Raw genomic sequence first — 24,242 nt, 5'->3', positions numbered from 1 at the left:
CTTTATCTCTCCTCCAAATCTGAATGATCACCTTGCTGGATAGAGTATTCTCGGTTGTAGGTTTTTTTCCTTTCAGCACTTTGAATATATCATGCCACTCCCTTCCTGCTTACAAAATTTTGCTGAAAAATCAGCCAACAGTTGCTGTAGGCAACTTTTATTTTTCTTTTGCTGCTTTTATGATTTTCTCCTTATCTTTAACCATTGACATTTTCATTATTACTTGCCATGGTTTGGACTTCCTTGGGTTCATCATGTTTGCAACTGCCTGTTATTCTTGAACTTGGATGTCTATTTCCCTCCCTATGCTAGCGAACTTTCCAGTTATTATTTCTTCAAATAAGTTTTCCACAACTTTCTCTCTCTCTTCTGGGACCCTTATAATGTGAATGTTTATTCCCTTGATGTTGTCCAAAAGATGTCTAGCCTCATTTTTAAATTTTTTTTTCTCTTTTTGCCATTCAGCTTCTGTGTTTTCCATTCCCTATCTTCCAGATCACTGTCCATTATTCTGCACCCTCTAACTTATTGTTGATTCCCTCTAGTGTGTTTTTTATTTCAGTTACGGTATTCTTCAACTCTGATTTTTTTTATATTTTCTATCTCTTTATTGAAGGTCTCACTGAGTGTTTCCACGTTTTCCTCCAGCCCAGTGAGTGAGTATCTTTATAATCATTATTTTAAATTCTTTATTAGGCATATTACATATCTCCGTTCCGTTTAGTTCTTTTTCTGAGGTTTTCCTTGTTCTTTCTTTTGGAGCATGTGCCTCTGTCTCCCCATTTTGCTTGACTCTCTGTGTTTATTTCTACAGATGAGGTGAAAAGGCTACTTCTCCTAAGGCTGAAGGAGTGGTCTTGTGTATGGTGTCCTCTGTACAGCCTGTGTGTGCTTGATGACTTTTGCAGGCTGTCCGGAGCTACGGCTGTATATGCTAATTACTCTTGTAAACCATGGCTTTTTACAGAAAGAATAAAGAAAAACAATGATGATGATGATGATGATGATGATAAAAGAAGAAAAAAATGTAAAGAAAAGAAAATAAAGAAGAAAAAGAGAACAAGAAAGAAAATGACAAAACCAAAAAAAAAATAAGAATAAAAACAAAACAAGACAAATTTTTAAAGTAAAAAAAATAATAAGTGAAGGGGCGCCTGGGTGGCACAGCGGTTAAGCGTCTGCCTTCGGCTCAGGGCGTGATCCCGGCGTTATGGGATCGAGCCCCACATCAGGCTCCTCCGCTATGAGTCTGCTTCTTCCTCTCCCACTCCCCCTGCTTGTGTTCCCTCTCTCGCGGGCTGTCTCTATCTCTGTCGAATAAATAAATAAAATCTTTAAATAAGAATAATAATAATAAGTGAAATTTGAAATTTTTTAAAATGTCAAAAGCCACAAAATCACAGCCTGTTCTTTGGGTGCACCACAGGGTGGCTGAGGTGAGCTTGTGGACCTGGTCCTGCTGAGGTCGCAAGTGCTCTGGGAGCTGGACCTCGCTTTGATCTGGGCTTTTAGGTGGATGAGGAGAGAGCTTTCCCACAGTTCCTCAGCCCTTTTAAACCTCAGCTTTCTTTCTGTGCCTCAGTACAACTGGGGCTGGTGTGGACTTAAGGACCCTGGGCTTGCTGAGGTTACAAGCTCTCTGTGATGACTGGACCCACCAGTTATGGTGTCTGGACCCACCCATTAGTTCCTCGGGACCCTCCAATTATGGAGTCTGAATCTGCCTTTTATGGCAACCAAACCTGCACCTTACGGTGTCCAGACACTGCTCTGGTCTGTGCTTTTAAGGTGGACAGGGAAAGAATGTTCCCGCAGTTCATGGGTGCTTCTAAACCGTGGCTTTTTTTTTCTGTCTCCCAGCACAGCTCAGGCTAGTGTGGGCTTGTGGACCCTGGGCTTGCTGAGGTCGCAAACCTTCTGTGCCAATCTGACCTACCAGTTATGGCATCAGGACCCACTAATTATGGCATCCCAACCCGTGCCTTATGATGTCCAGACCCTGCTCCAGTCAGGGCTTTAAAGTGGCATGGGGAGAGCCCTTCCACAGCTCCTCGGCCCTTTGAAAACCCAGCTTCTTTTTCTGTGCCCCAGCGTGGCTAGTGCTGTTGTGGGCTTGCGGACCCTGGGCTCACTGAAGTCCCAAGCTCACTGAGACAGGCGGACCTGCCCCTTCCGGTGTCCAGACCCTGCCCCCGTCTAGGTGGGGAGAGAACACAAACCCTATCCGTCTGACCTGGAAAGCTTTCCCTCAGCAGAATTCTAGTGCTGTCTCTTTCATATGCTAGTTGCTCTTTTAAACCAGGCCTTTTTTTCCTGTGCCCAAGGGCAGAGGGATTTGTTCCAAGGCCTCAGTACTGTCCCTACCCCCCGCCCCCCCCCCTGCGTTTGCAGCCTCAGGGGTGGGGGGTGGGGATCCCTTTGTTGCTGAGTCTCCATCTCTCTTGCTGTTCATTTGCCATTCTCTCTACCTTTGGTTTCTCCAGATCTGTTCCGTCAGCCCTCAGTTCTTCAGGAGGGACTGTTCTATTAATAGGTATAATTTGGTGTATGCCCTGAAGGAGGTGAATTCAGAGTCTTCCTACAAAGCCATCCTGAACCAGAACTTCCTAAGGGGCTTTAAGGCACTGCCTCATTAACATAACTCAGGTTTGGTTGAAAGGGACTGGTTTGGAATGACAACAGACACCCATTTCACCCTTATGGCTCTGGAGCTATTTCAGGAACTGGAAAAGATGCCCCTAAAGCTCTTAGCACTTAAGAAATTACAAAGGTTTAAGAGTGTGTGGCACAAACCACAGACAAAAGCAAATATATATTTATTATACATCTCGATACCATAGGAACACACACAACAGAAGTTGTTCTGTCAAGAACGTTGAGGAGGGGGGTGCCTGGGTGGCACAGAGGTTAAGCGTCTGCCTTTGGCTCAGGGCATGATCCTGGCGTTGTGGGATCGAGCCCCACATCAGGCTCTTCCGCTATGAGCCTGCTTCTTCCTCTCCCACTCCCCCTGCTTGTCTTCCCTCTCTCACTGGCTGTCTCTATCTCTGTCGAATAAATAAATAAAATCTTTAAAAAAAAAAAAAAGAATGTTGAGGAGGAAGTTCACAGTGGGTAGAAGATGATGAAAAAAGGCGTTCCCAACACTAAGGTCTTATACTAAGAAGAAGAAGAAGAAGAAGAAGAAGAAGAAGAAGAAGAAGAAGAAGAAGAAGAGGAGGAGGAGGAGGAGGAGGAGGAGGGGAGGAGGGGAGGAGGGGGGGGGAGGGGGAGGGGAGGAAGGAGAAATGAGAAAGTTTAGATAACAAGTTTCATAATGAAATGATTCATCTACCAACTATTGTTACAAATCTGTGGAAGTAATGGATGCAAGGGCCTCCTGAGATAGTACACCTCTTCTGTGATTTCCCTGCCAATACTCTATGACCTGAATCTCATCATCAGGAAATAATAGATAAGCCCCAACTGAAAGACATCTACAAAACAACTGGCCTATAATTTTCAGAAGCGTCAAGGTCAAAAGCAATATGGACACTGAAGAAATGTTCCGATTTAAAGAGACTAAAGACGCTCGAAAACTAAATGCAAATGGTGATCCCGGAAAAGAGCAAGAAAGGAAATTATAGGAAAGGTTGATGAAATTTGTGTATGGACTATGCATAAGATAATAGTATTCTATAAATGTTAAATTTCTTGATATTGGTCATTGTATTGTGGTTCTAAAAAAGAACATCCTTGTTTTTAAGAAATAAATTCTGAGGTCTTTAATGGTCAAGTGTGTTAATTAAAGAAGGAGGCCATCTGACTGAGAAGGTTCTAATAGCTTAGCAGCCTAGCAAGCAAGCCAAAACCTACGTGCACAAAGACCTCCAGGTGAAGAAATCAAAACCTAAGGACAACCAGTCACAAACAGCCAGTTAGGCTTCCCTAATGAGGCAAATTCTTAAGCTACAGCCAATCAAATAATGTCTTGCTTTGCTTTCACTTCTTCCTCTGTACAAATCTTGCCCCTGGCTCCTGTTGGTGGATGAGCTCTCCTAACCACTTCTGGGCTGGTGCTGCCTGATCTGAATCTATTTTTGCTCAAATAAGCTCTTAAAAATTTTAATATGCCTCAGTTTAATTTTCCAGTGGGAGATGATGTCTGCAATTAGTTCTCGAGTGGTTTAGAAAAAAGAGAGAGAATGATAGATGAAGCAGGGCAAAATCTCGAAATCTAAACATATGTGCTGTCTAACGGGGGTACAGGATATGAGAGGTCCTTGGACAGACTTGCGACATTCCTGTAAGTTTAAAATTTTTAATTTAAGCGAGTCATTCTCACTTTTATAAGGGTATTGAGGGTAAAAGAGAACCGACAAGTTAAAATGTTAAAACCATTCTGAATTACCAAATTTGGGGGTCTCCATCAAACAACCCTCCTTTGGACAACAAGGACTTCTGGCAGTAAGATATCCTCGTTAAATTGACACAGGTCCCAAGGAGTTTAATGAGATCCAAACAGGAAATACTAAGTCTCATTTCAAAACCTTTAGGCCGGTGGCAAAATATACGATTCCCCCTGGACAAGACCCTCTAGCAATGACTTCAACCTATGTTCCAAAAGTAGCTGTAGAAAACTACTCTAGATGTTTAGAATTTATTCTAGAAAATGGGCAAAACCTTTCCTTAAACTGCTATTTATTTAAAACATTAATAAAAAGTATCTTTCACTTTGTTGGATACTCTATGAGTTGGTCTTTACAAATCTGAGTAGAGCATAAAAAGAGTCAACACGCCTTGAGAAACTGCTGTCAGTGGCAGTTAGGAAACAGGAAACTGAGGAATAGAGAGGTAAAAGACCTTGCCCAAGGTCAAACATTAACGATGGGATAGAACTAGGAACTGAACGAAGGTGTCTCTCTCAAGAGCCTGTGTCCTATTCAGTAATCAATCTGCTTCCAAGGCAGTATGGTTCATGGATCCATTCCATGATATTTTATCGAGTATCTCAATTTCACTGCCGTCACAGCCCTCTAAGAGTGACGTCATCTCCATTTTTACATGTGAAGAAGATGGACTGAGGACTAACATAGCTTGTTCGAATTCAAAAATACTAGGAAGAGGTGAAGGCAAAACACCAACACAGTTATGTGCAATTTTACCCATGAAGACAGCAGAAATAGGTTGCATTTTGAAGAACTGGGTATCATCAAGAAAATGCTACCTGAGTGAACTCCAAGCTCTAAAGTAATTAATATTAAATTAACACATGGAAACAGGAAACATGGGAACTTGGAACACATGGAAACAGGAAACATGGAACACATGGAAACAGGAAACATGGGAACTTTCCTAAAACAGCCCCTAAGGCAAAAGATTTTTTTTTTACTGACTTTAAACATTGTCAGAAAATAGTTTCCATTATCCAAAAATGTACACACACACATCAGACCTCTTGTCTTTCCCTATTTCATTTTATTGTCTGTGTTTCCTCATCCTTTCCTCCGTCCGTCCCTCCCTCCCTCTCTCTCACTGGTTCTGTCTCCGTCTCTCCCTCCCTCCCTTCTTTCCCTTTCTCTCTTCCTCCTTGAAATTCTGGACTGTTGTATAAAAAGGTTACGAAGGCTCCTGCTTCCCCCTAGTGGTATGTGTCTAGAAGTGGCAGTCACATTAGGAAAATCAGCAAAACTTCACAGACAGTAGGAATAAAATGACACTTCGACTCCTTTAGAGTTTTTGGAGGCAGGGGGCCAACGGGGTGAGATGAAAGAATCTTTGATCACTGACAGTCTGTTTAACCTCACACAGTCTCACGAAATGCACCTGTGATGTGGAAGTTAGACAATCCCCTTCTCACAGTTGTCTTGTGGGTTGAGATAAGACCTATACTAAAGGGGGGCGCCTGGGTGGCTCAGTCGTTAAGTGTCTGCCTTCGGCTCAGGGCGTGATCCCAGAGTCCTGGGATCGAGCCCCACATCAGGCTCTTCCACTGGGAACCTGCTTCTTCCTCTCCCACTCCCCCTGCCTGTGTTCCCTCTCTCGCTGGCTGCCTCTCTCTCTCTCTCTGTCAAATAAATAAATAAAATCTTTAAAAAAAAAAAAAAAAAGACCTATACTAAAGGGTCTTGAAACACAGTATACTCCCGATAAGAGATAACTATTATTTACTTTTGACAGATCTGTAAGGTTAGGAAACAGAGGCTCAGCACAGCTTCTTTATTTTCTTAAGTTAACTCAGCCAGCAACCTGTAGGACTAAACCCATAACTCAAGTTTTTAGGCGCCAGTGCTCTTCCTCACACTTCAATCCTCCAAATGAATAGTTTATCGATAATGAGGAAACTTAAGAATTTTAAAAGTCTTAAAAGGGTTATTTCAGACACTACCTGTGTTTTCCATTAAATTAAAAAAATATGCATGTCAATGATCTGTGGTCATATCTCCAGAATGGGGTCTTAGAGTTTCAGGAAGAGAAGTGCACAAAGATTTATGTCCAGAGGCGCCTGGGTGGCTCAGTCGGTTAAGTGTCTATCTTCAGCTCAGGTCATGATCCCGGGGTCCTGGGATTAAGTCCCGCATTGGGCTCCCTGCTCAGCGGGGAGTCTGCCTCTCCCTCTCCCCCACACCCTTCCTCCTACTTGTACTCTCTCTATCAAATAAATAAATGAAATCTTTTTTAAAAAAAGATGTTATGGGGGCGCCTGGGTGGCGCAGTCGTTGAGCGTCTGCCTTTGGCTCAGGGCGTGATCCCGGAGTTCTGGGATCGAGCCCCACATCAGGCTCCTCCGCTGGGAGCCTGCTTCTTCTTCTCCCACTCCCCCTGCTTGTGTTCCTTCTCTCACTGGCTGTCTCTCTCGGTGTCAAATAAATAAATAAAATCTTTAAAAAAAAAAAAAAGATGTTATGTCCAAAACACATTCACAGGTCAATATATTTATTCAATAAACCTTTGTACAAATAATGATAATTGTTTTTATTTCTTTATGTCATTTATTTCTCGGTACCAGATGCTATCTTAAGAATTAGGAACAGATCAAAGCATTCAATGGGGTAGGTACTATTATGTTCTAGTCACTGATCAATCCGCTTCTGAGACAGATCCGTGGATCCACTCCACATTTCACTGCACGGTAGCACCTCGCGTGGACTATTGTGCAACAGTGGAAAAAATCAGGTTTTCAATAATTATTAAATTATATAGAGATGTGCTTACATTAAAAATGTTAAGGGAAAAAATAGTATGAAAAGTTGCATACTATATTATTTCAGTCCTAAATGTGTGAGTGTGTGTGTGTGTGTGTGTGTGTGTGTGTGTGAGTGTGTGAGTGCAGCACCAAATCTAAATCTAAACAGTACCTTCCTCCAGGTGATAGGTTATGGGTAATTTTGTGTCCTCTTTTATACTTGTCTGAATATCCTGAACTTTTGTAATGAGACAGAACTGCTGGAACACCTGGGTGGCTCAGCTGGTTAAGCATCTGCCTTTGGCTCAGGTCATGGTCTCAGTGTCCTAAGATCCAGCCCGTTATCCAGCTCCCTGCCCAGCAGGGAGTCTGCTTCTCCCTCTCTCTACTTAGGTTCTCACTCTCTGTCTTTCCGATAAATAAGTAAAAATTAAAAAAAAAAAAAAAACAGCTGTGATCACCAGAAAATTTAGATGAAAAACTATTTTTAGAGTGCTAAAAAATAACAGAATTTTTAAGAATGGGCTTTAGTTTCTCTTAACAGTTAAATAACGAACTGGGAAGTGCAGATGGGAAAGAGTTGCAAGAACAATTACCCCAACGACTGGGAATAGAGGCAAGATGTTCAACCTAGAAAGGGAAGGGCCTGCGAAAGGATGTTTAAAGATTTTATTTATTTATTTGACAGAGAGACAGCCAGCGAGAGTGGGAACACAAGCAGGGGGAGTGGGAGAGGAAGAAGCAGGCTCCTAGAGGAGAAGTCGGATGTGGGGCTCCATCCCAGGACCCTGGGATCACGCCCCAAGCTTCGAAGGCAGACGCTTAATGACTGAGCCACCCAGGAGCCCCTGAGAAAGGGTGTTCAAAGAGCGCGTGTGCAGCATTAACTCGGCACACTGGACCCTCCTTTGGATTGAGGTCAGCTGTTCAGACAGTAGTCATTAGGACTCACTATAGACTGAACTAGTATGAACCAGTATGAACTAGTTCTGATGCCTTCAGAAGAGAAAGCGGGGAAGAGCTGTGACCCCAACAGGTGTCATTTCTAGATTGGAGACTTTCAAAGTTACCGCGGAAAAGCAGCAACAAGAGCCTTCCTTCTGACAGTAATCCTAAAAGGTGAGCTGCTTCCTATCAGCCCCTTCCGGGCAGGGCCTATCAGCAGCACCAGATGCGCGGGACACAGCCCCACCTTGAGGTGGCATCTCCCCAGCAGCCCGCGTGAGCCAATCATCCCTCGCAATGGAAACCTGCAGCTCCAGATAATGGCACTTGGCCCCCAACACTGTGCAGCGCGTGCCTTTCCTGTCTTCCTGAGAAGTTAAGGTTGAGCCGCTGCGCCTGACCCTTAACAGGCCTCTGGAATTCCCCCTACACAGACTAGATAAGGGATTTTTTTTTCAATTGGAAACTAACGAGTTCACTTCACAATCCCTTATTTGGTGCACAGATCTGCCTATTTTCGCAGAGATTTCAGCTCTGCAAATAAGCTGGAGCCCATAGCTTCCCTGGGAGAAACGGCTGGTGGGAGGTGGTCGACAGAAATCTCAATCAGACATGAACAAGGAAAGTTCTTGCTAAGACTCACCCAAAGAAAATCCCGGAGGAGAACGCGGAGCCCTCATTTCACGATGAAGCTGCAAGAGCAGAGAAGGGTTTGTAACACCAACGAATACCGTCCATTGACCACCAGAGGCAAGAGGATTCTCCCAACGACTACTGCAGCCCCCGGGATGAGAATCTGGCTCCAGTCGGGGCCACTTCCTCTCCTGATGCTGTTCTCTGCGCTGCAGACACCCACCTGGAGTTCGGAGGTAGGGCGCGATCCTTTCCTGGTGACAACCTTTAAATGACCTTTAGTCACTTGGGATCTGATTTCATTCAGACATTGTTTTTAAAATTTTTTTTAATTTTATTTACGTAACAGAGAGAGAGAGAGAGCACAAGCAGGGGGAGCGGGAGAGGGAGAAGCAGGCTCTCTGCTGAGCAGGGGCCGGATGCGGGACTCGATTCCAGGACGCTGGGATCATGACCTGAGCCAAAAGCAGACACGTAGACTGAGCCACCCAGGTACCCCTCATTCAGATGTTTTAACCAATAATGCTAGTGAAGGGTGTTGAAAACTATTCTTAAAAATTGTGGAATTCTTTAGAGTTTATAAATTTGGCATTAATGGAAGCTAGAGGCATAATGTTATTTTCTTGATTCTCCATAAAATTTAAGGAAAACATTGCTTCTGTAGGACAAATGATGCAAAATAAAGCCTATTTGGCTTTCGACTGTTTCATAGGGATCAACTCAAAAGAAGTATTATAATTTAAAGTTCAATATAATGAAAAATAACCTAATGTTAAGAGATAACAGAGTACATATTTGAGATCTAGTGATATATTAAAGTGTTCAGAGCTCACAAGATGTTACAGAACATGATACGATTGATTTTGTTTTGTTTTGGCTTAAATAGATTCTGTAGGCCTATTTGGAAACCTTCTAAAAAAAGAGTTATTGGTAAAAATCATTTAAGCAGTCTTAAAAAATCTGCTCCATTTTACACACACCTAGATGTCTTCTCATCATAAATAACAGTAAAACACCAAATGGTATGTTTTTGAGTTTAGCTGTACTATCTTTGACATTGACCAGATGGAATCTTATCTCCTAGTATAAGGAATGCTGTTTATTAGAAAAGCATTGTTTCTTTGCCAAGAAGAAAACATCTTGGAATTTAGATAGTTGAAATTATGGCTCTAAAAAATAGACTGATGATACTTAATGAACTTGTATTCAAATCTCTAACTTCAGTTTAATATGGACTAAATATTAATAACTGACATTCAATTGACTACCCATGGGAAATTCTTTTTCACACTCCTGGTTTCTAGGAGAAGGGACTGTCTTAGGCACACTCCTGAGCACTGTACCACTCCCCTCGGGGTGGGCAAATGTGGTTGATTGGTAACATCAGTAATAATAACTGGGCATTCTGAGTTTGACTCTGCTCTTCTTCCTTCTGGGAGTTAGTCTGACAGAAAAGGGCATGAGCTCTGTGTTCCTCTGTGACGAGAATCTTATCTTTGGGCAGGCCACAATCCAACACTGTCTACAGCTCAGTCGGCAAGTCTGCCTTGTTCTGGGGTTTACTCTTAACAAATCTACTTGCCATCAGACCTAAAGATGTGTGCCCCCACAATTCAGTAGTAAAGATGATCTTTTAAATTTCATACATGCTCTTTTTTCCTCAATTTTTAAATCAGATCCTGATCAGAAGAGAGGGCTGTTATTTACTGGGGACCCCTTGGGAGAACCCAACTTTACTCATCACTGAAGTTTTTTCTTAAATAAAGTTCAAAGACTTAATGCAAGTCTTAGGTATTCATAAAAGAGATAGTCCTGAACATCCATGACAGAATGTGAAGGGAGACAGAAAGTATACATAAATTTAATATCATAATTGTTTTTCTTCAAAGCACTATGCAAAAATACTGGTTTTGGTTATGCCAGAAGGATCACTTCCTCCCTGAGGAGGTGAGTTGTTTTGAGCTTTCAGTAATATTTATCAAACCAAATTCCATCTCTGGCACAGGTCACTGATGCAGGAAGTACTAGGGCGGGGTATTGATTATGGGTGAAACTTATCTCAGCAAATACGTTTTGAGAAGACTTGGCTTTATGGAGAATAGCAAGTCAGCCACCACATCCACCATGTGATTGGAAAAGTTAAAGTCAAGATTTTTGTTTTCCTATAGGTTGCAGTTAACATTGACTTTGACTTGGCACCAGATTCCTTTGATGATCAGTACCAAGGCTGCAGCCCACAGGTCATGGAGAAGCTAAGTCAAGGGGATTATTTTGCAAAAGAACTAAAAGTATATAGAAATTACCACAGGGTCTGGGCAAATGCCCACTTCACCTGGCTGAACCAAGCAAAAGATCTCCCCAAGAACATGACTGTTACACACGCCGTGGCCATCTTGGTTTATACATCAAACAACAGTGTCCGCACGGACTTCACTAGAGCCATGGCCAGTGCTGGGAGGTCTCCACAGCAGTATAAACATTCATTCCATTTCAAATACCTACACTACTACCTGACCTCAGCAATCCAGCTGCTACGGGAAGAAATGGTCATGAAGAATGACTCTCTGTGTTTTGAGGTGCATCATGAGATGAAGGGTATCTACTTGGAAGCCTACAGAGGTGCCATCATCCGATTTGGCCAATTTCTCTCCACCTCCCGCTTGAAAGAAGCAGCACAGAAGTTTGGGAACCAAACTCTATTTACCATATTTACCTGCCTGGGTGCACCTGTACAAGAAGTCTCGCTCAAGGAGGAGGTCCTGGTCCCTCCCTATGAGGTGTTCAAAGTTGTAAACATGAGCTCCCACCCGAGAGGAAATTGGTTGCAGCTGCAATCGGCTGGGAACGTGAGCGCATATAACTGTCAGCTGCTGAAAGGTATTAGATTATCGATCTAAATGGAATCTACTCTTATCAGGATCACAGGCCACTATTCTTTTTAAAAAGTTCTTTTTCTGAGTGGGCTTATTGGGGGAAAGGCCAAAAACATGGAAATTGGCCTTCAGGAATGGTGGAACTGACAAATTAGAGAAGACCTGCCTCATTTCTTGGTTTTCCCTCTCCTTCTCTCTCCCCAGCTACCTCTAGGGGAAAAAAAATGTGTTTCTTCAGTGGCACTAATATGTGGGGCATTCTAGACACAGGGAGTAAACCTCTACTGAAAAAGCACCTAAAATAGAGCATTTTTACCTTTGCCTTCAAACTTTTTTTTTTTTTTTTGTCATGGTCATTACAGGAGTAAGGAGCGCTGTAAGTAAAGCCGGAGGCATGATTTATTCATTCACTCTTATCTATTACGCATCTTCTATGTTTCAGGAACTGGGATGGGAGGCGCCAGGTGATATGAAATGAACAAAGCAAAATCACTGTCCCAGGAGGAGTTTTAGTTTAATGAAAAATAGAAATATGTGCAAATGTCCACACTCAAAAGCACTAAGCAATACACCAGATGTTTAAGCAAGGGTTGTGGCTTCTCGGTGCAGGAAGCTACTCATTCTCTCTGGAGAAAGTGAGAAAGTCTTCTTGATAGAGGACCCCGTGGGACTTGAAGCAGGAATGGGGGTTTTCAGTGAAAGATGAGGGGGAAAGCCATGGAAAGCAGAAAAAGGCATATGCTGAATCACAGAGGTTTCAAACAGCCAGTGTCTAGGGAATCTCTACAATTCTGGATGGCTGGAATTTAGGAGGTAGAGGATGCAGGAAGAGGCTAGGAGTAGAAAAGGAATAGGGGATTGCTTGAGGTGGGGAGATTTCTGACGGGCCAGATGGTTCAAACTCTTGTATTCTGCTAAGGACTTTCAAACTTCATGCTAAAGGTAATGAGATGTCATTAGAAGTTTTTAAGGAGTAGAGCTTCAATTAGATCAGTATTTTAGCAAGAGCTCTGACGATATTGTGAAAAATGAACTGCAGCAGGAGAAATTGGAGACATCACAGAACAAAAAAATATTGTTAAGATCCTTTTTAGAAAAATATGTGGCCACCCCATTCCGTCCCTGTCTGTTGCCAGTCACAGTCCCTGCACAAAACGGTAGTTCTGTGGCAAGTGCTGTGCCCTGTTTGATTTAGAAAGGAGATCGTCCTTATCCACATGTGTTCACACTCAATACTTAACTGCCGTGTCTACCTTGGAAATATCCCTGACTCTTTCTCTACTCCATCATTATCGCTACTGTCAGTAATTCAGGCCATCAGCATTTCTCAGCGTTTTGGGGCTGCAGTGTTACCATGATCCTGAAATTGGCACCCACGCTGAGGTCTTGGACCTGCTCACTCTGGCCTATCTGCAAACACAGACCAGGGGAGAGGGGACCTATCGATACTTTTATCTCTTCCTGCCTGTGCTCAGAAGGGTGGCAGGCAGCAATACGAGTGAAATGAGTATCTGTTCACAGAACCAAGAGATTGGTGTTTGCAGAGGAGAATGGAAAACTAGAGTGTGAAGCAAACAGTGAGATTTTGATAATAAACAAGAACATTCATAGCCACTTTCCACGGTTCTTCGGAACTACACTGTTGCTTCATCCTCATCCTGATGAAGTTGAGACAAAAAATTTTCTACTGGCTTGATGAGCACAGGAAAATATATTAAGTAAAAAGTTGTAGAACATTTACCTCAAACTGTAGGAGATGGAGAAAAAAGGAGTGTGTAATAGAAACTATTACCCATATTCTCTACTCCGTAAGTCTCGAAGGAAACTATTTTGAGACCCTCCCCACTAATCTAATGATCTTTGCTTTCCTCTCAGGAAGCTACTCAACTTGGAGTTAAGGCTTAGCTGGAGTAGCCATGCACATCGCTAGACTCTGGAAGCCTGGCTGGTCTTGAGCAGATATTTGAGATCACAAATCATACTTAAGGGAATCAGTAATCTTGTTTTGCTCTATAAACACTTTGTGGGCAGACATGTGACTACCTAGTATTTCAGTGTTGGGCAGGGAATCCAGGCAGTTTGACCCCAAATCCACTCTCTGGATTCCTATCCAACTTGTACCATTCTTTAGCTGTGTTCTCAGTCCAGTTGCTTAAACTCCCTATGTTTCTTCAACTATGTAAAGAGCATCATAATAGAGACCCACAGGGTTCTTGTGGAAATAAAATAAAATAAAATAAAATAAAATAAAATAAAATAAAATATAAAATGCTAAAGTATTTCTACCTGACCTAGCATGTAATAAATGGTAAATAAGTGTCAACCAATATTAACTTTAGTGTCCTGGCACACGGAGGCGTTCAATCTACATTTGTTGAAAAAAAAAAAGTCCATATTTGTTGAATGAGTGAATAAATGAAGCATTCTCTTTCAATGCTTCCAAGTGATCTGGTCTTTGGGTCAGATGACCAGATAACTCAACTGACTAAAAACAGTTTCAATATTTACTAGAAAGAGTAAATATTCTAGAAAATTCAACCCCTAGTCAAAAATAAGGTGCTATAGCCACGATATAACTGATTGGAATGTGGTCATTTGCAATGCGAGTTACTACATCTTAATTTTTCCTAGAAATTCACCACTGTGCAGTCTTGGGAAGAGATTGTAAATGGCAGAATAAAATGACCCCTGGTCATCGATGTTTTGGTCAGAGACATTGTGTGGTGGGCCAAGAGCTGGCACGGGAGTGTCTTCCCAGCCAGCACAACTACAGAACTATTTAAGAGATTGAAAGAGGAAGAAGAATCAGCTCAAGCTGCAGGGATGCTAGACTTCCTTGGACTCCACTGGCTCTGGCTGAGAGCTGTAGAGAAGGCTGCTCCAGCCTCCAGTTCTGCTTTCCCTAAACCTCATATAGAAGCCAACTGAGGGAAGCCTCAAGGCTGCCATTGGCTGGTGTCCGCACAGACACTTTAGTTGAGGACAAAAGACTATATAATCTTGACATAAACACAACCAATATCCCCCTGTTGCTACTGATTACAAAAAAAAAAAAAAGTGTGATTAATTTCATGATGCTTTCAGCTATTCACTGCAGTGGTATCTATTTTCTCAATGAGTAAGCTATTTCTGAAACTTTCCTTAAGTCACTTCTGTTAACTGACCAGTAACACTCTACTTATCCCAACATCCTGGAGCAGTATTGGATTGAGCCATACATGAACGATAGGAGGAGGGAGGTGGTGTGTTTTTCTTTTCTGGGAGTCCTTCATTGGGAGGGAGTAAGATCAGTGGACTGTCCCCAGACCTGATTTTCTAGCTGACTGCTCTTGTCTGCCATCAACCTTAGTCTAGGGATTCCCAGATGGTATTCTGGAGGACTGATATCTAATTCCTCACGAAACTGGAATCCTCTCAGGAGACTGTTTCTTATCCCTTCATTTTTTTCCCCAAGCAGAAACCACAAGTTTCAAAAAGTTCCTCTGAGCCGATGACTTGTTTCCTCTCCTGTTCCCTCTTAATCTGACAGACATCATATTTGAAAGACAACACAAATAGGTTGGCTAACTGAACATAATTAAAAATTTAAAAAAAAAAAAGACAACACAAAGACCTTTAAAATTGGTCAGCCACGACACTGTAATCCTCCCAACGAAAAGACAACAGATTAGAGAGTGTAGCTTCCCCAGTCCTTTGATTTATTTCAAAATTGGTTCTGTTAACTTGTAACTACAGTTCTCAAATTCAAAGAGTACCCAGGAATCTGTCGCCTTCAGAGTCAAAAGGTTAAATTGGTAGCATAATATATTTAAGCAAGGGCATTTGCAAAAGAAAAATTGTTTAAAACATTCACTAACAGCTCTCCCTTCTAATCCTTCTGTCACCCCTCTAGTGACCTATACTGGTTACCATAGAAACAGATGTTTTCATGCCCATTGAAAGACTCAAAATATGTTATGTTAGTTATTTGTCCTTAAATGTTGCTTTGTTCAGGAAAATAATCCGTGCCAAAAATCTGTAAACACACAAATACGTACTCTGTTCTGTATCACTGGATTCACAAAGAAGGATTTATTTGTTAAAATGTTTTGCATAATCAAAATTCTTACGCTTATTTCTAGAGAAAATACAGTCACCTTTTGTAGTTAGCCTGGTTTTACATGTTAACTTTGCCAGTTACTAGCAGTGAGAACACGGGCAAATGGCTTAGTCCCTGTGTGCCTCCATTTCTTTGTATGTAATACGGGGGGGGGGGGAATGTAAGGAAACCTCCCTTATAGGATTCTGGTGAGGATAAAATGACTTACGCATGTAAAAGCTCCTACAACAGATTCTGACACTTGTAAGTACTCAAAACTTGCAGCTACTATTACTGTTATATATTATTTATTTTAGTAACTTCCTGTTCCTTGTTTTCTTTTACTCTGGGCTTTATCTCAAACTAGTTTTCCCTATTTATGGCATCATTAACCTTGAAGTAGAGTATCTGTCTCAGGCGAATGGATGAAAGAATGAGCAATTGAGGGGCGCCTGGGTGGCTCAGTCAGTTAAGCATCTGCCTTCCGCTCAGGTCATGATCCCCATATCCTGGGATGGAGTCCTGCATCAGGCTCCCTGCTCAGCGGGACGCCTGCTTCTTCCTCTTTTCCCCCGGTCCTGCTCTCTCGCTATCTCTGTTGCTATCTCTCTCTCAAATAATTAAATAAAACCTTTAAACGAAAGAAAGGAAGTAAGGGAGGAAGGAAGGAAAGAGAGAAAGAAAGAGTAGTTGAATGAATCTAGGAGACCACAGGGCATGGTGGAAAGAGACCACACTTTGGAGACAGGAAGGGCTGGGCATATATGTTAGTAGCTCTGTGGTCTTGTGTAAATGACAACCTATAAGCCTGTTTCTTCATGTATAAAACGGGGGCAAAGGGGAATGTTGTGGCAGTACTTGGCATCCAACCTCTCAATCACAATTGAGAAACTCTGGGAAAGTACTTTGCACATGGAAGTGGGCTAATAGTTTAATGGCACAACTGTGAGCTTCAGTGATATTGACAGTGAAGAAAAACACAAAGGAAGAGACAGAAGAAACAATGCTTACCATTGTTTGAGTGTGAACTGTTTCCTAGATAACTCTCTAAAGGTAACATTTTGACAGAAAGAGGCTATAGATAGCATTTGCCTCCAAACATCAGATTAACTAGATATACTGCTTGTCAGTTTTAACTTCTGCTTTTTTCAAGGGATCTAGTGTTTCTTTCTGAACAATCTGATATAATTCACAGATTCAGAGTTCATGAAATACAATGTATAATAATTATGTATTTCTCCCCGAACTGTATACCCTAAGGCAGAGATGACCAAATTTAGGTGATAATCCACCAAAAAAATGATACTTACGTAGCAAATTACATTCACAGAAGGTTTTCACACACATTATCTGTTTAATTCTTACAACCACGCTGTCCATTGGTTACTGACCCCACTATACTGATGTGAATACTGAGGCTGAGAGAGTTTGTGTGAGATTATTCAGTTTATAAAGGACAAAAGTAAGACCCTTTCCCATATTTTATGACAAAAAGCCCAGGACAATGTTCTCTATAGACTGCTTTCAGGAGATTTGTCTGTTCAAAAATATTACTAAGAACTTAATATTAGGCTCAATCCTCTGTGACTGTGACTACATTACAACTCACTTTGCATACACGTAAATATACAAATATACACACATGCATGTGTGTTATACTCGCGTGTATAACAAGACAATCATTCACAGTTCACATGCCGTTTAATTCTAGTGTTTTTTATTCTAACGCATTTTATCACATTATTACAGCGATGGTCATGATAAAGCATTAAAGCATCACAATCTCCAATCTGAAAAATACTCAGCTGGGATACAGAGGGAATAAAAGACATTGAATAGATAGTTTAAAGAAAAGCAAAAACAAATACAAAAGTAAATTTAATGTGAGTTATCCTTAAATGAAAGATTTTGTAGATTGCATTTAATTCAGAGATGTTTTTCATTTATTCGCTTAAATCTATTGTCTATGTAAAAATAATGATAATAATAAAGCATGAGGTAGAAATGTTAATGACTGTAAGAAAGAGAAAAAGTAACGAGAGAGGAAAGAAAAGTTACTTTAACCTGAGAAAATAAAATTAAAGTAAGCTTTTTAAATATCCTAGTTATTATGAAGGGGGCTGAAAAGGTGGTTTTGAAGGATGAGTATAATTACAAAATAGTAATGTCCGTATGTTTGTCCTTATTTGAGCATTAATCATTATAGTAGCCATAAAGCAAAGCAAAGGGGAATGGTAGTGATCCTAGTATTTCCAACAGTCTTGAGATGAGATGCTCTCATTTTACAGATGAGAAAGCTCGGGTCCAATGAGAGTAACTAACATAAAGGTCAGCTAGGGGCAAAGCTTCAACACCCAAGCTAATCACTTCCAATAACCATAATTTCTACCCACTATATTATTTCACTGTCAATCAATATTCTCTGATACCTCTTCAGTAGAATTGTATCCCATTAAAAAGTGAGAAAGGACAGAGTCAGAGGTCCTTATGATCTCAGCCTCAATGAAGAGAAAACAAAAAAAAAATATTTGAGAGTTATTCTAATGAATGAGCTGCTCAAGTGGTCTTTATGGTCTCGATGTCCCTGTGAGAATTCAGATAATATAATTTTAATAGGAACTTTGACAAAAGCTTAGAAATATGTATGCACCATTAATTTTCCTTGTCTACTCTTATTGGTAAAAATGGATTTTAAATATTGTTTGTATATAGAGAATTCCAGGAAATTCCAGGAAACTCAAAGGATTTTATGCATTATTACGTGAAAGTAATGGGAAAATATTTCTCCATCATCTGGTCATCCTATCAAGCAATATGTTCAAATACTGAGGCAATCACAGAGTTGAATGTCTTCCGACCCCCAAACATCTTTCCTACCTTAAATAGTCAGCGAAGGCTGGTAGAAAAGGAGAGCCTACTCTTTAGAGCATTTTGCAATGTACGGAGAAAAATACTGTGGCTAAAAAGAGTTGAGCCTGACTGCCTGAGTGGGAATGCTGCCTTCACCTCATACTAGATGTGCGATGTTTGGTAAGTTTCTCCACGTCTGTGTCACCGTCTGATCAACAGAAGAATGAGGATAATGAGAATAAATACCTCGTAGATTTCCCGTGAGGTTTAAATGAGCCAACTGATAGCAAGTGCCTAAAACAGACCACAGCACAGAGTAAGTTGCTAATCAATGTTAGCTTTCATAATGGTGATGAAGGTGATGGTAATTAAAATGGGGATACTGGTGGGGCACCTGGGTAGTGCACTCGTTATGCATCTGCCTTCGGCTCAGGGCGTGATCCCAGCGTTCCGGGATCGAGCCCCACATGGGGCTCCTCTGCGGGGAGCCTGCTTCCTCCTCTCCCACTCCCCCTGCTTGTGTTCCCTCTCTCGCTGGCTGTCTCTCTGTCACATAAATAAGTAAAATCTTTAAATAAAAAAAAAATGAGGATACTGGTGATGGTGATGGTGACGGTGCCGCTGATGACAATAAAGATGGAAAATCAGGAGATCTCACACACCGACTAGCTGGGTAACCTGGAGTAAATCTCTGAACTTCTTGGTGCTGTTTCATCTGCAAAATAAACAAATGGAGTTCTATCAGTTAGGAAAAATTCTAAGACGATACTTTTTTAAAAGTAGCTCACCTCAAATACTTTTATTAGGAATTTTCTAAGTTAAAAAAAAAAGTGAATCAAAGGAGAAATGAGGTCTTTTTTTTTTTTAATTAACTCTGCTACTTAAAAGTTCTCTTTGTGTTCGTTTTGACAGGTTCCAGCAAAAAGTACAGCCCTGCTCCTGTGGTTATTGCTTCTTTCTCCTTTTGGACCAGTGTCGTCATCTCTTCCAAAAGTGGAGTATAAAAGAACCTTGTGGTTTTGCTTTCTCTGTGCCCTTTTGCTTGACGCCAGTCAGGGCACCCTGCGTACCCTCGGGGAACCACTCTGCCCAGTTATCCACTGATGCAGGGCTGGCTCAGCCCACTGCCTGTGAGCAGACCTGGAACTCAGCATATTGCTTCTCCAAGAACACAGACATTCATCGTGGACTAGAAAAGGACCCAGTCAGAGCTGGTGAGATACAGTCATGGTAATTTTTTGGAATTGGGACTGGGAGTGGGATGGGGGCCTTTTTATTGAGTGGAGATTGATGACAGCCGAACGAGTATGAGCCGACAGCTGCTAGCAGCTCTCTCGCCCCCAGTGGGGAAGACTTTATCTCCTTGAGAACAGAGCGAACGCAATGAAGGAAGAACTGAAAAATGGAAAGAAACAGTTCTGATGAGAGAATATGAGCCCCTAGACCCAACTATGCCTGAAACTGGAAGCCTGGGCTTTTTTTTTTTAATTACGTAAATCAATACATTATATATTTGCATAAATAATTGAATTAAATGTCCTATCTCAAGCAATCAAAGGAGTTATGAATACTCCTTCTTTTTTATTTAGCAATCCTAAATAGGAGCAAATCGAAAAGCTTGAGTTTGAAAGCACAGAACAAATTCTTCATCAAATGGAAAAGCTTTGAACCCCAGAGAAATAATTCGGGTGTAAAATTTTCTTCAGAGATTTTTATCAGCATTCAAGACCAAACCAGTGCAGGCTTAGGAGGAAATATGAAAACCTGAGATATAAAAGGGAAAGTTAATAAAAGATGTTAATGAAATCTCATTCACTGGCAGTAATGGGGTACCACACGTTTCTAAAATAATACAAAAGTTAGAATTTAAATTCATAAGTTAATTTACAGAGGGACTTTATGGCAAATTGGATTTTAAATCATCATCAAAAATTTAGGTACATTTATTAGGAAAGCATGCGGATGTGTGTGGATGTAAAGGAGAAGATATGAGAGGGAAAAAATCTGATAACCAAGCAAATATCAAAGATATATCAAGTCCCCACTATGTGACAGTAATTAAATACAAGGAAGTCTAAATCACCAAACTTCACAGCTGGGAATGTTCTCCAGCTCTCCTCAGTTGTATATAAGATAAGTGGGGCAATGGGGGTTGTTTTACCTGATTTCCAAAGACCCTGGTATTGGTCTACACAGAGTGAAGGGGAGGACCAGCTCTATCCCTTTAAATCATGGAAGTCCATGCTCCTTAGCCTTTCTGAGATTTGGATAAGAAACAAGGAAAGTGCAATCTGCTCATTTGACCCTAGAAGGACTTTCTAAAGGGATGGTACCATGAGAGAAGAGACTCGGTGGGGAATTAGCTGCATAAAATCACCTGACTGAGAATTCAGGCATCTAATGCTATCATTCTTCACACAGAATTTTGAGAACAGGGCCAAGCACACCTCTGTCACCCAGCTTCCACTGGCCTCTATACCTAATAAGGCAATTTCCCTAGACACAATTTTCGTGATTTATTGTCCAGGGACCTTGGCTGGTGAGCAGCTACTGACTAGAGAGTCCCATGGGCCTGGCTCTGGGGACAAGCTTTGCTGTGAGCCTTCGTGAGACAGTAGAAAAGCCTCCCAACATCTTACAAGTATTTTTTTTCTCTTAATGCACTTATTGAACCAACTATGTGCAGAACACTTTGGGGATTAAAAGTGGAATAGTTTAAGCTAGATCTTCCATGAGTTTGCACTCTCTTGGGAGAAATGAAGAAAAAAACACGAACAAGTCACAGAGGAAATACCAAAAGAAAGCAGAATATCAAGTCTTCTGTTCACAAGAGTGCAAAAGAACTGAGGCAAGAGAAGAAGCCAGGAAGGCTTCAGGGAGGAGGCAGCATTTGAGCGAGGCCTTGGGACACTGGGTGGGAGCAAGGGGTGAGCGGAAGAAGTCAACGTAGGTCTGTGTCAAGCACTTAGTGCTAAAACACATGCAAATAATAAGTGCTTCGAGTTTAGAGAAAAGTGAGATCCCTCTGTCCTATGGTTGGATACTGCTTTTTATTGGAAATGAAGTTCCAGGAAGGGCTTCAGATGGAAAAAGGAGAGCTGAGTAGAAGAGAGACAGGGGATATAGGAATGATCAGTGTACGCAAGGGTCAGGAACTAGGTCTGGCAGAGGAAAGCTGTAATGTGGACTGGAGAGGAAAGAGCCGCCCGATCAAGCTGAAAGGTCAGCCTAACACATTGGATCTCCATGAGAAATCAGTCTTCTGAGTGAGACATGCTAGATCGGTGATCTTTTTTTTTTTTTTTTAAGATTTTATTTATTTATTCAAGAGAGATAGAGACAGCCAGCGAGAGAGGGAACACAAGCAGGGGGAGTGGGAGAGGAAGAAGCAGGCTCCTAGCAGAGGAGCCTGATGTGGGGCTCGATCCCATAACGCCGGGATCACGCCCTGAGCCGAAGGAGATGCTTAACTGCTGTGCCACCCAGGCGCCCCTAGATCGGTGATCTTAACACATGCTCCCAGCACCTGCAGCACCAGTGTCCCTTAAGCACTTGTAGAAACGTGAACTCTAGGGCCTGATCCCAAATCCGAACAATCAGAAACCCAGAACCTGTGTTTAAGAAGCCCTCCAGGGGCCCCTGGGTGGCTCAGGTCATGATCCTGGAGTCCCAGGATCAAGTCCCATATCGGGCTCCCTTCTTCTCCCTCTGACCCTCCCCCCTCTTGTGCTCTCAAATAAATAAAATCTTAAAAAAAAAAAAAAAAAAAAAAGCCCTCCAGGCTTATGACTTACAGGATTATCCATAAAGGAATAACCAGGTTTTTGAAAAGATAACTTAACTCTTCCTCCGGCTGCCGCTTTATAGAACCAATCTCCAGAGATAGAAGTTATTCTCTCCAACTGTGCACATTTATGGGTTAGGGATGGACGTGCAGACTTTGCACTCATTCCATCTCTCCCTAGCGTCCTAAGTTTTTGTGCAAGCAGCCTGTGAAGTGGACCATTGGTTTAAATCAATTCAAAGTTCATGAAACTTTAGACCGGTTTCGAAAATTTCCCTGTAATTTCTGCTTTTTCGTTCTGGGCTATCTTCAAAGATGAAATGAATACATTCACATGGCGCGTTGAAAGAGCTGGCTTCTAGGAGGTGGCAGAGTATCCGCTCTAGTGATTTTAACCAATGCCTCTCTTCTTTTTGTGTACACAGAAAATACTCTGGCTTCATTTATTGTTTTATTTGTGTCTTTACGATTCAGTGTTCTAATATGCCTATCTGATTGTCCTGAAGCTCCCCATTTGCTCTGACTTTAAAACATAATAAATCCAGTGGAAGAAAATTTCTGTAGAGCTTGATTTACTTGGAGAGCCGTGATTCTTGGCCTGAGCTGTCTAATGATTGAATCAAACTGACTGCTACTTTATGAACCCAGATCTTGATTTGGTAAAATTCAACAAACATTTATTGAACTAGATGTTTTCAGAGACACCAACACGGACCAAACATTGGCAAGTGATGAAATGTGGGGGGAAAAAAAGGTATTACAAGTATTACAGGACTCCCTCCCTTCCTCCCTTCCTTCCTCCCTCCCTCCCTTCCTTATCTTTTTGCAATAAGTGCCTATGTGTTTTATTTTGTTGTGCTTTAGGATAGTTCACTTTTCCTCCACACTATTGCCTCATTCAGTTAGGCCACACTGTGCTTGTGGCCTCGGAGAAGGAATGAAACTAGATATGAGGTAGAAACTAGTGAGTCTTCCCCAGGTTGCTTTTCAAAACCTGAAGGAATGGAGAGAAAATGAGAGGAACCCAAAACAAAGAATTTGAGAGAAACACTAAATAAGAGTAATGAGCTATTGCAGGTTCAAAAATGGAGGTGCTCTAACCTTTCAAGGAGAAAAGACCGTAAAACTCGTAGAAGTGTTAAGAGCTCCTGCCTCCATGTGTCCACAGGCTGGGAAGCAGCAGCGGACAAGAAGTCACCAGACCAGGCAGATTAGGGGTCCTCGGTGGTGAGATGTCTGTGAGACGCACTGTCAGTGATGGCCAGCCTCACAGAAGCCACCAGCATCTGAAAACCACCCACTGTTCCTGACCTCAAGGGGCTGCACTCGCTGCCATTCCCACTGACGTGTGGAGAGGACCTCCCTCGAACTGCCACCAGTCATGCTGCCAGTCATTTCACAGACAGACTCTGTCCAGAACTTTTCTTGGCCCTTGTCCCGTTCACTTCCTTGTGACTCCCCCAGCTGTTGCAATATCCTGGGACACAATCTTTTTTTGTTTGTTTTGCTTTTGGGGTTTTTTTTAAAGATTTTATTTATTTGAGAGAGAGAGCAAGAGCAAGAGAGATCACGAGCAGGGAGAGGGGCAGAGAGAGAGGGAGAAGCAGACTCCCTGCTGAGCAGACAGGGAGCCCTATGTGGGGCTCGATCCCAGGACCCTGATATCATGACCTGAGCTGAAGGCAGACGCTTAACCAACTGAGGCACCCAGACACCCCTCCTGGAACACAATCTTAAGACAGAGAAGGCAGGTGAGAATCTGAACACACACAGGTTCAGAAAAAGTAACATAGTGAGAGCTGCACCTCCCGCCTCCCATTTATGTATGTGTATTTTTGAGGGCAGGGTAGCAAATGGATCAACTTAAAAACGTCCTCAAAATAAGCCAGCTATTTGGAGCTGAGAGAAAATGCA

The 24,242-nt window shown here is 41.9% G+C and overlaps 1 protein-coding gene across 1 annotated transcript; it reads left to right on the top strand.

The window, feature by feature from the left end:
• The first annotated feature begins 8,123 nt into the window (after positions 1–8,123).
• Positions 8,124–22,883, top strand: ART4 (ADP-ribosyltransferase 4 (inactive) (Dombrock blood group)). The gene is made up of 3 exons (XM_026502363.4): positions 8,124–8,979; positions 10,912–11,620; positions 19,457–22,883. Exons 1-3 carry the CDS (start codon positions 8,797–8,799, stop codon positions 19,546–19,548), a joined length of 984 nt encoding a protein of 327 aa, XP_026358148.1. The 5' UTR covers positions 8,124–8,796; the 3' UTR covers positions 19,549–22,883.
• The last annotated feature ends 1,359 nt before the right edge of the window (positions 22,884–24,242 follow it).

This window comes from Ursus arctos, unplaced genomic scaffold (genome assembly GCF_023065955.2).
Source record: "Ursus arctos isolate Adak ecotype North America unplaced genomic scaffold, UrsArc2.0 scaffold_26, whole genome shotgun sequence".
NCBI lineage: Eukaryota > Metazoa > Chordata > Mammalia > Carnivora > Ursidae > Ursus > Ursus arctos.
The sequence above is the reverse complement of the archived record's forward strand: the minus strand, read 5'-3'. Positions and strand labels throughout refer to the sequence as shown.

Bases quoted from the DNA above. Each gene is read 5' to 3' on its own strand.
- ART4 (XM_026502363.4), top strand. From the start codon at position 8,797: ATGAAGCTGCAAGAGCAGAGAAGGGTTTGTAACACCAACGAATACCGT. The intron at 8,980-10,911 runs GTAGGGCGCGAT...GTTTTCCTATAG, and splicing joins CACCCACCTGGAGTTCGGAG to GTTGCAGTTAACATTGACTT. The intron at 11,621-19,456 runs GTATTAGATTAT...TCGTTTTGACAG, and splicing joins TAACTGTCAGCTGCTGAAAG to GTTCCAGCAAAAAGTACAGC.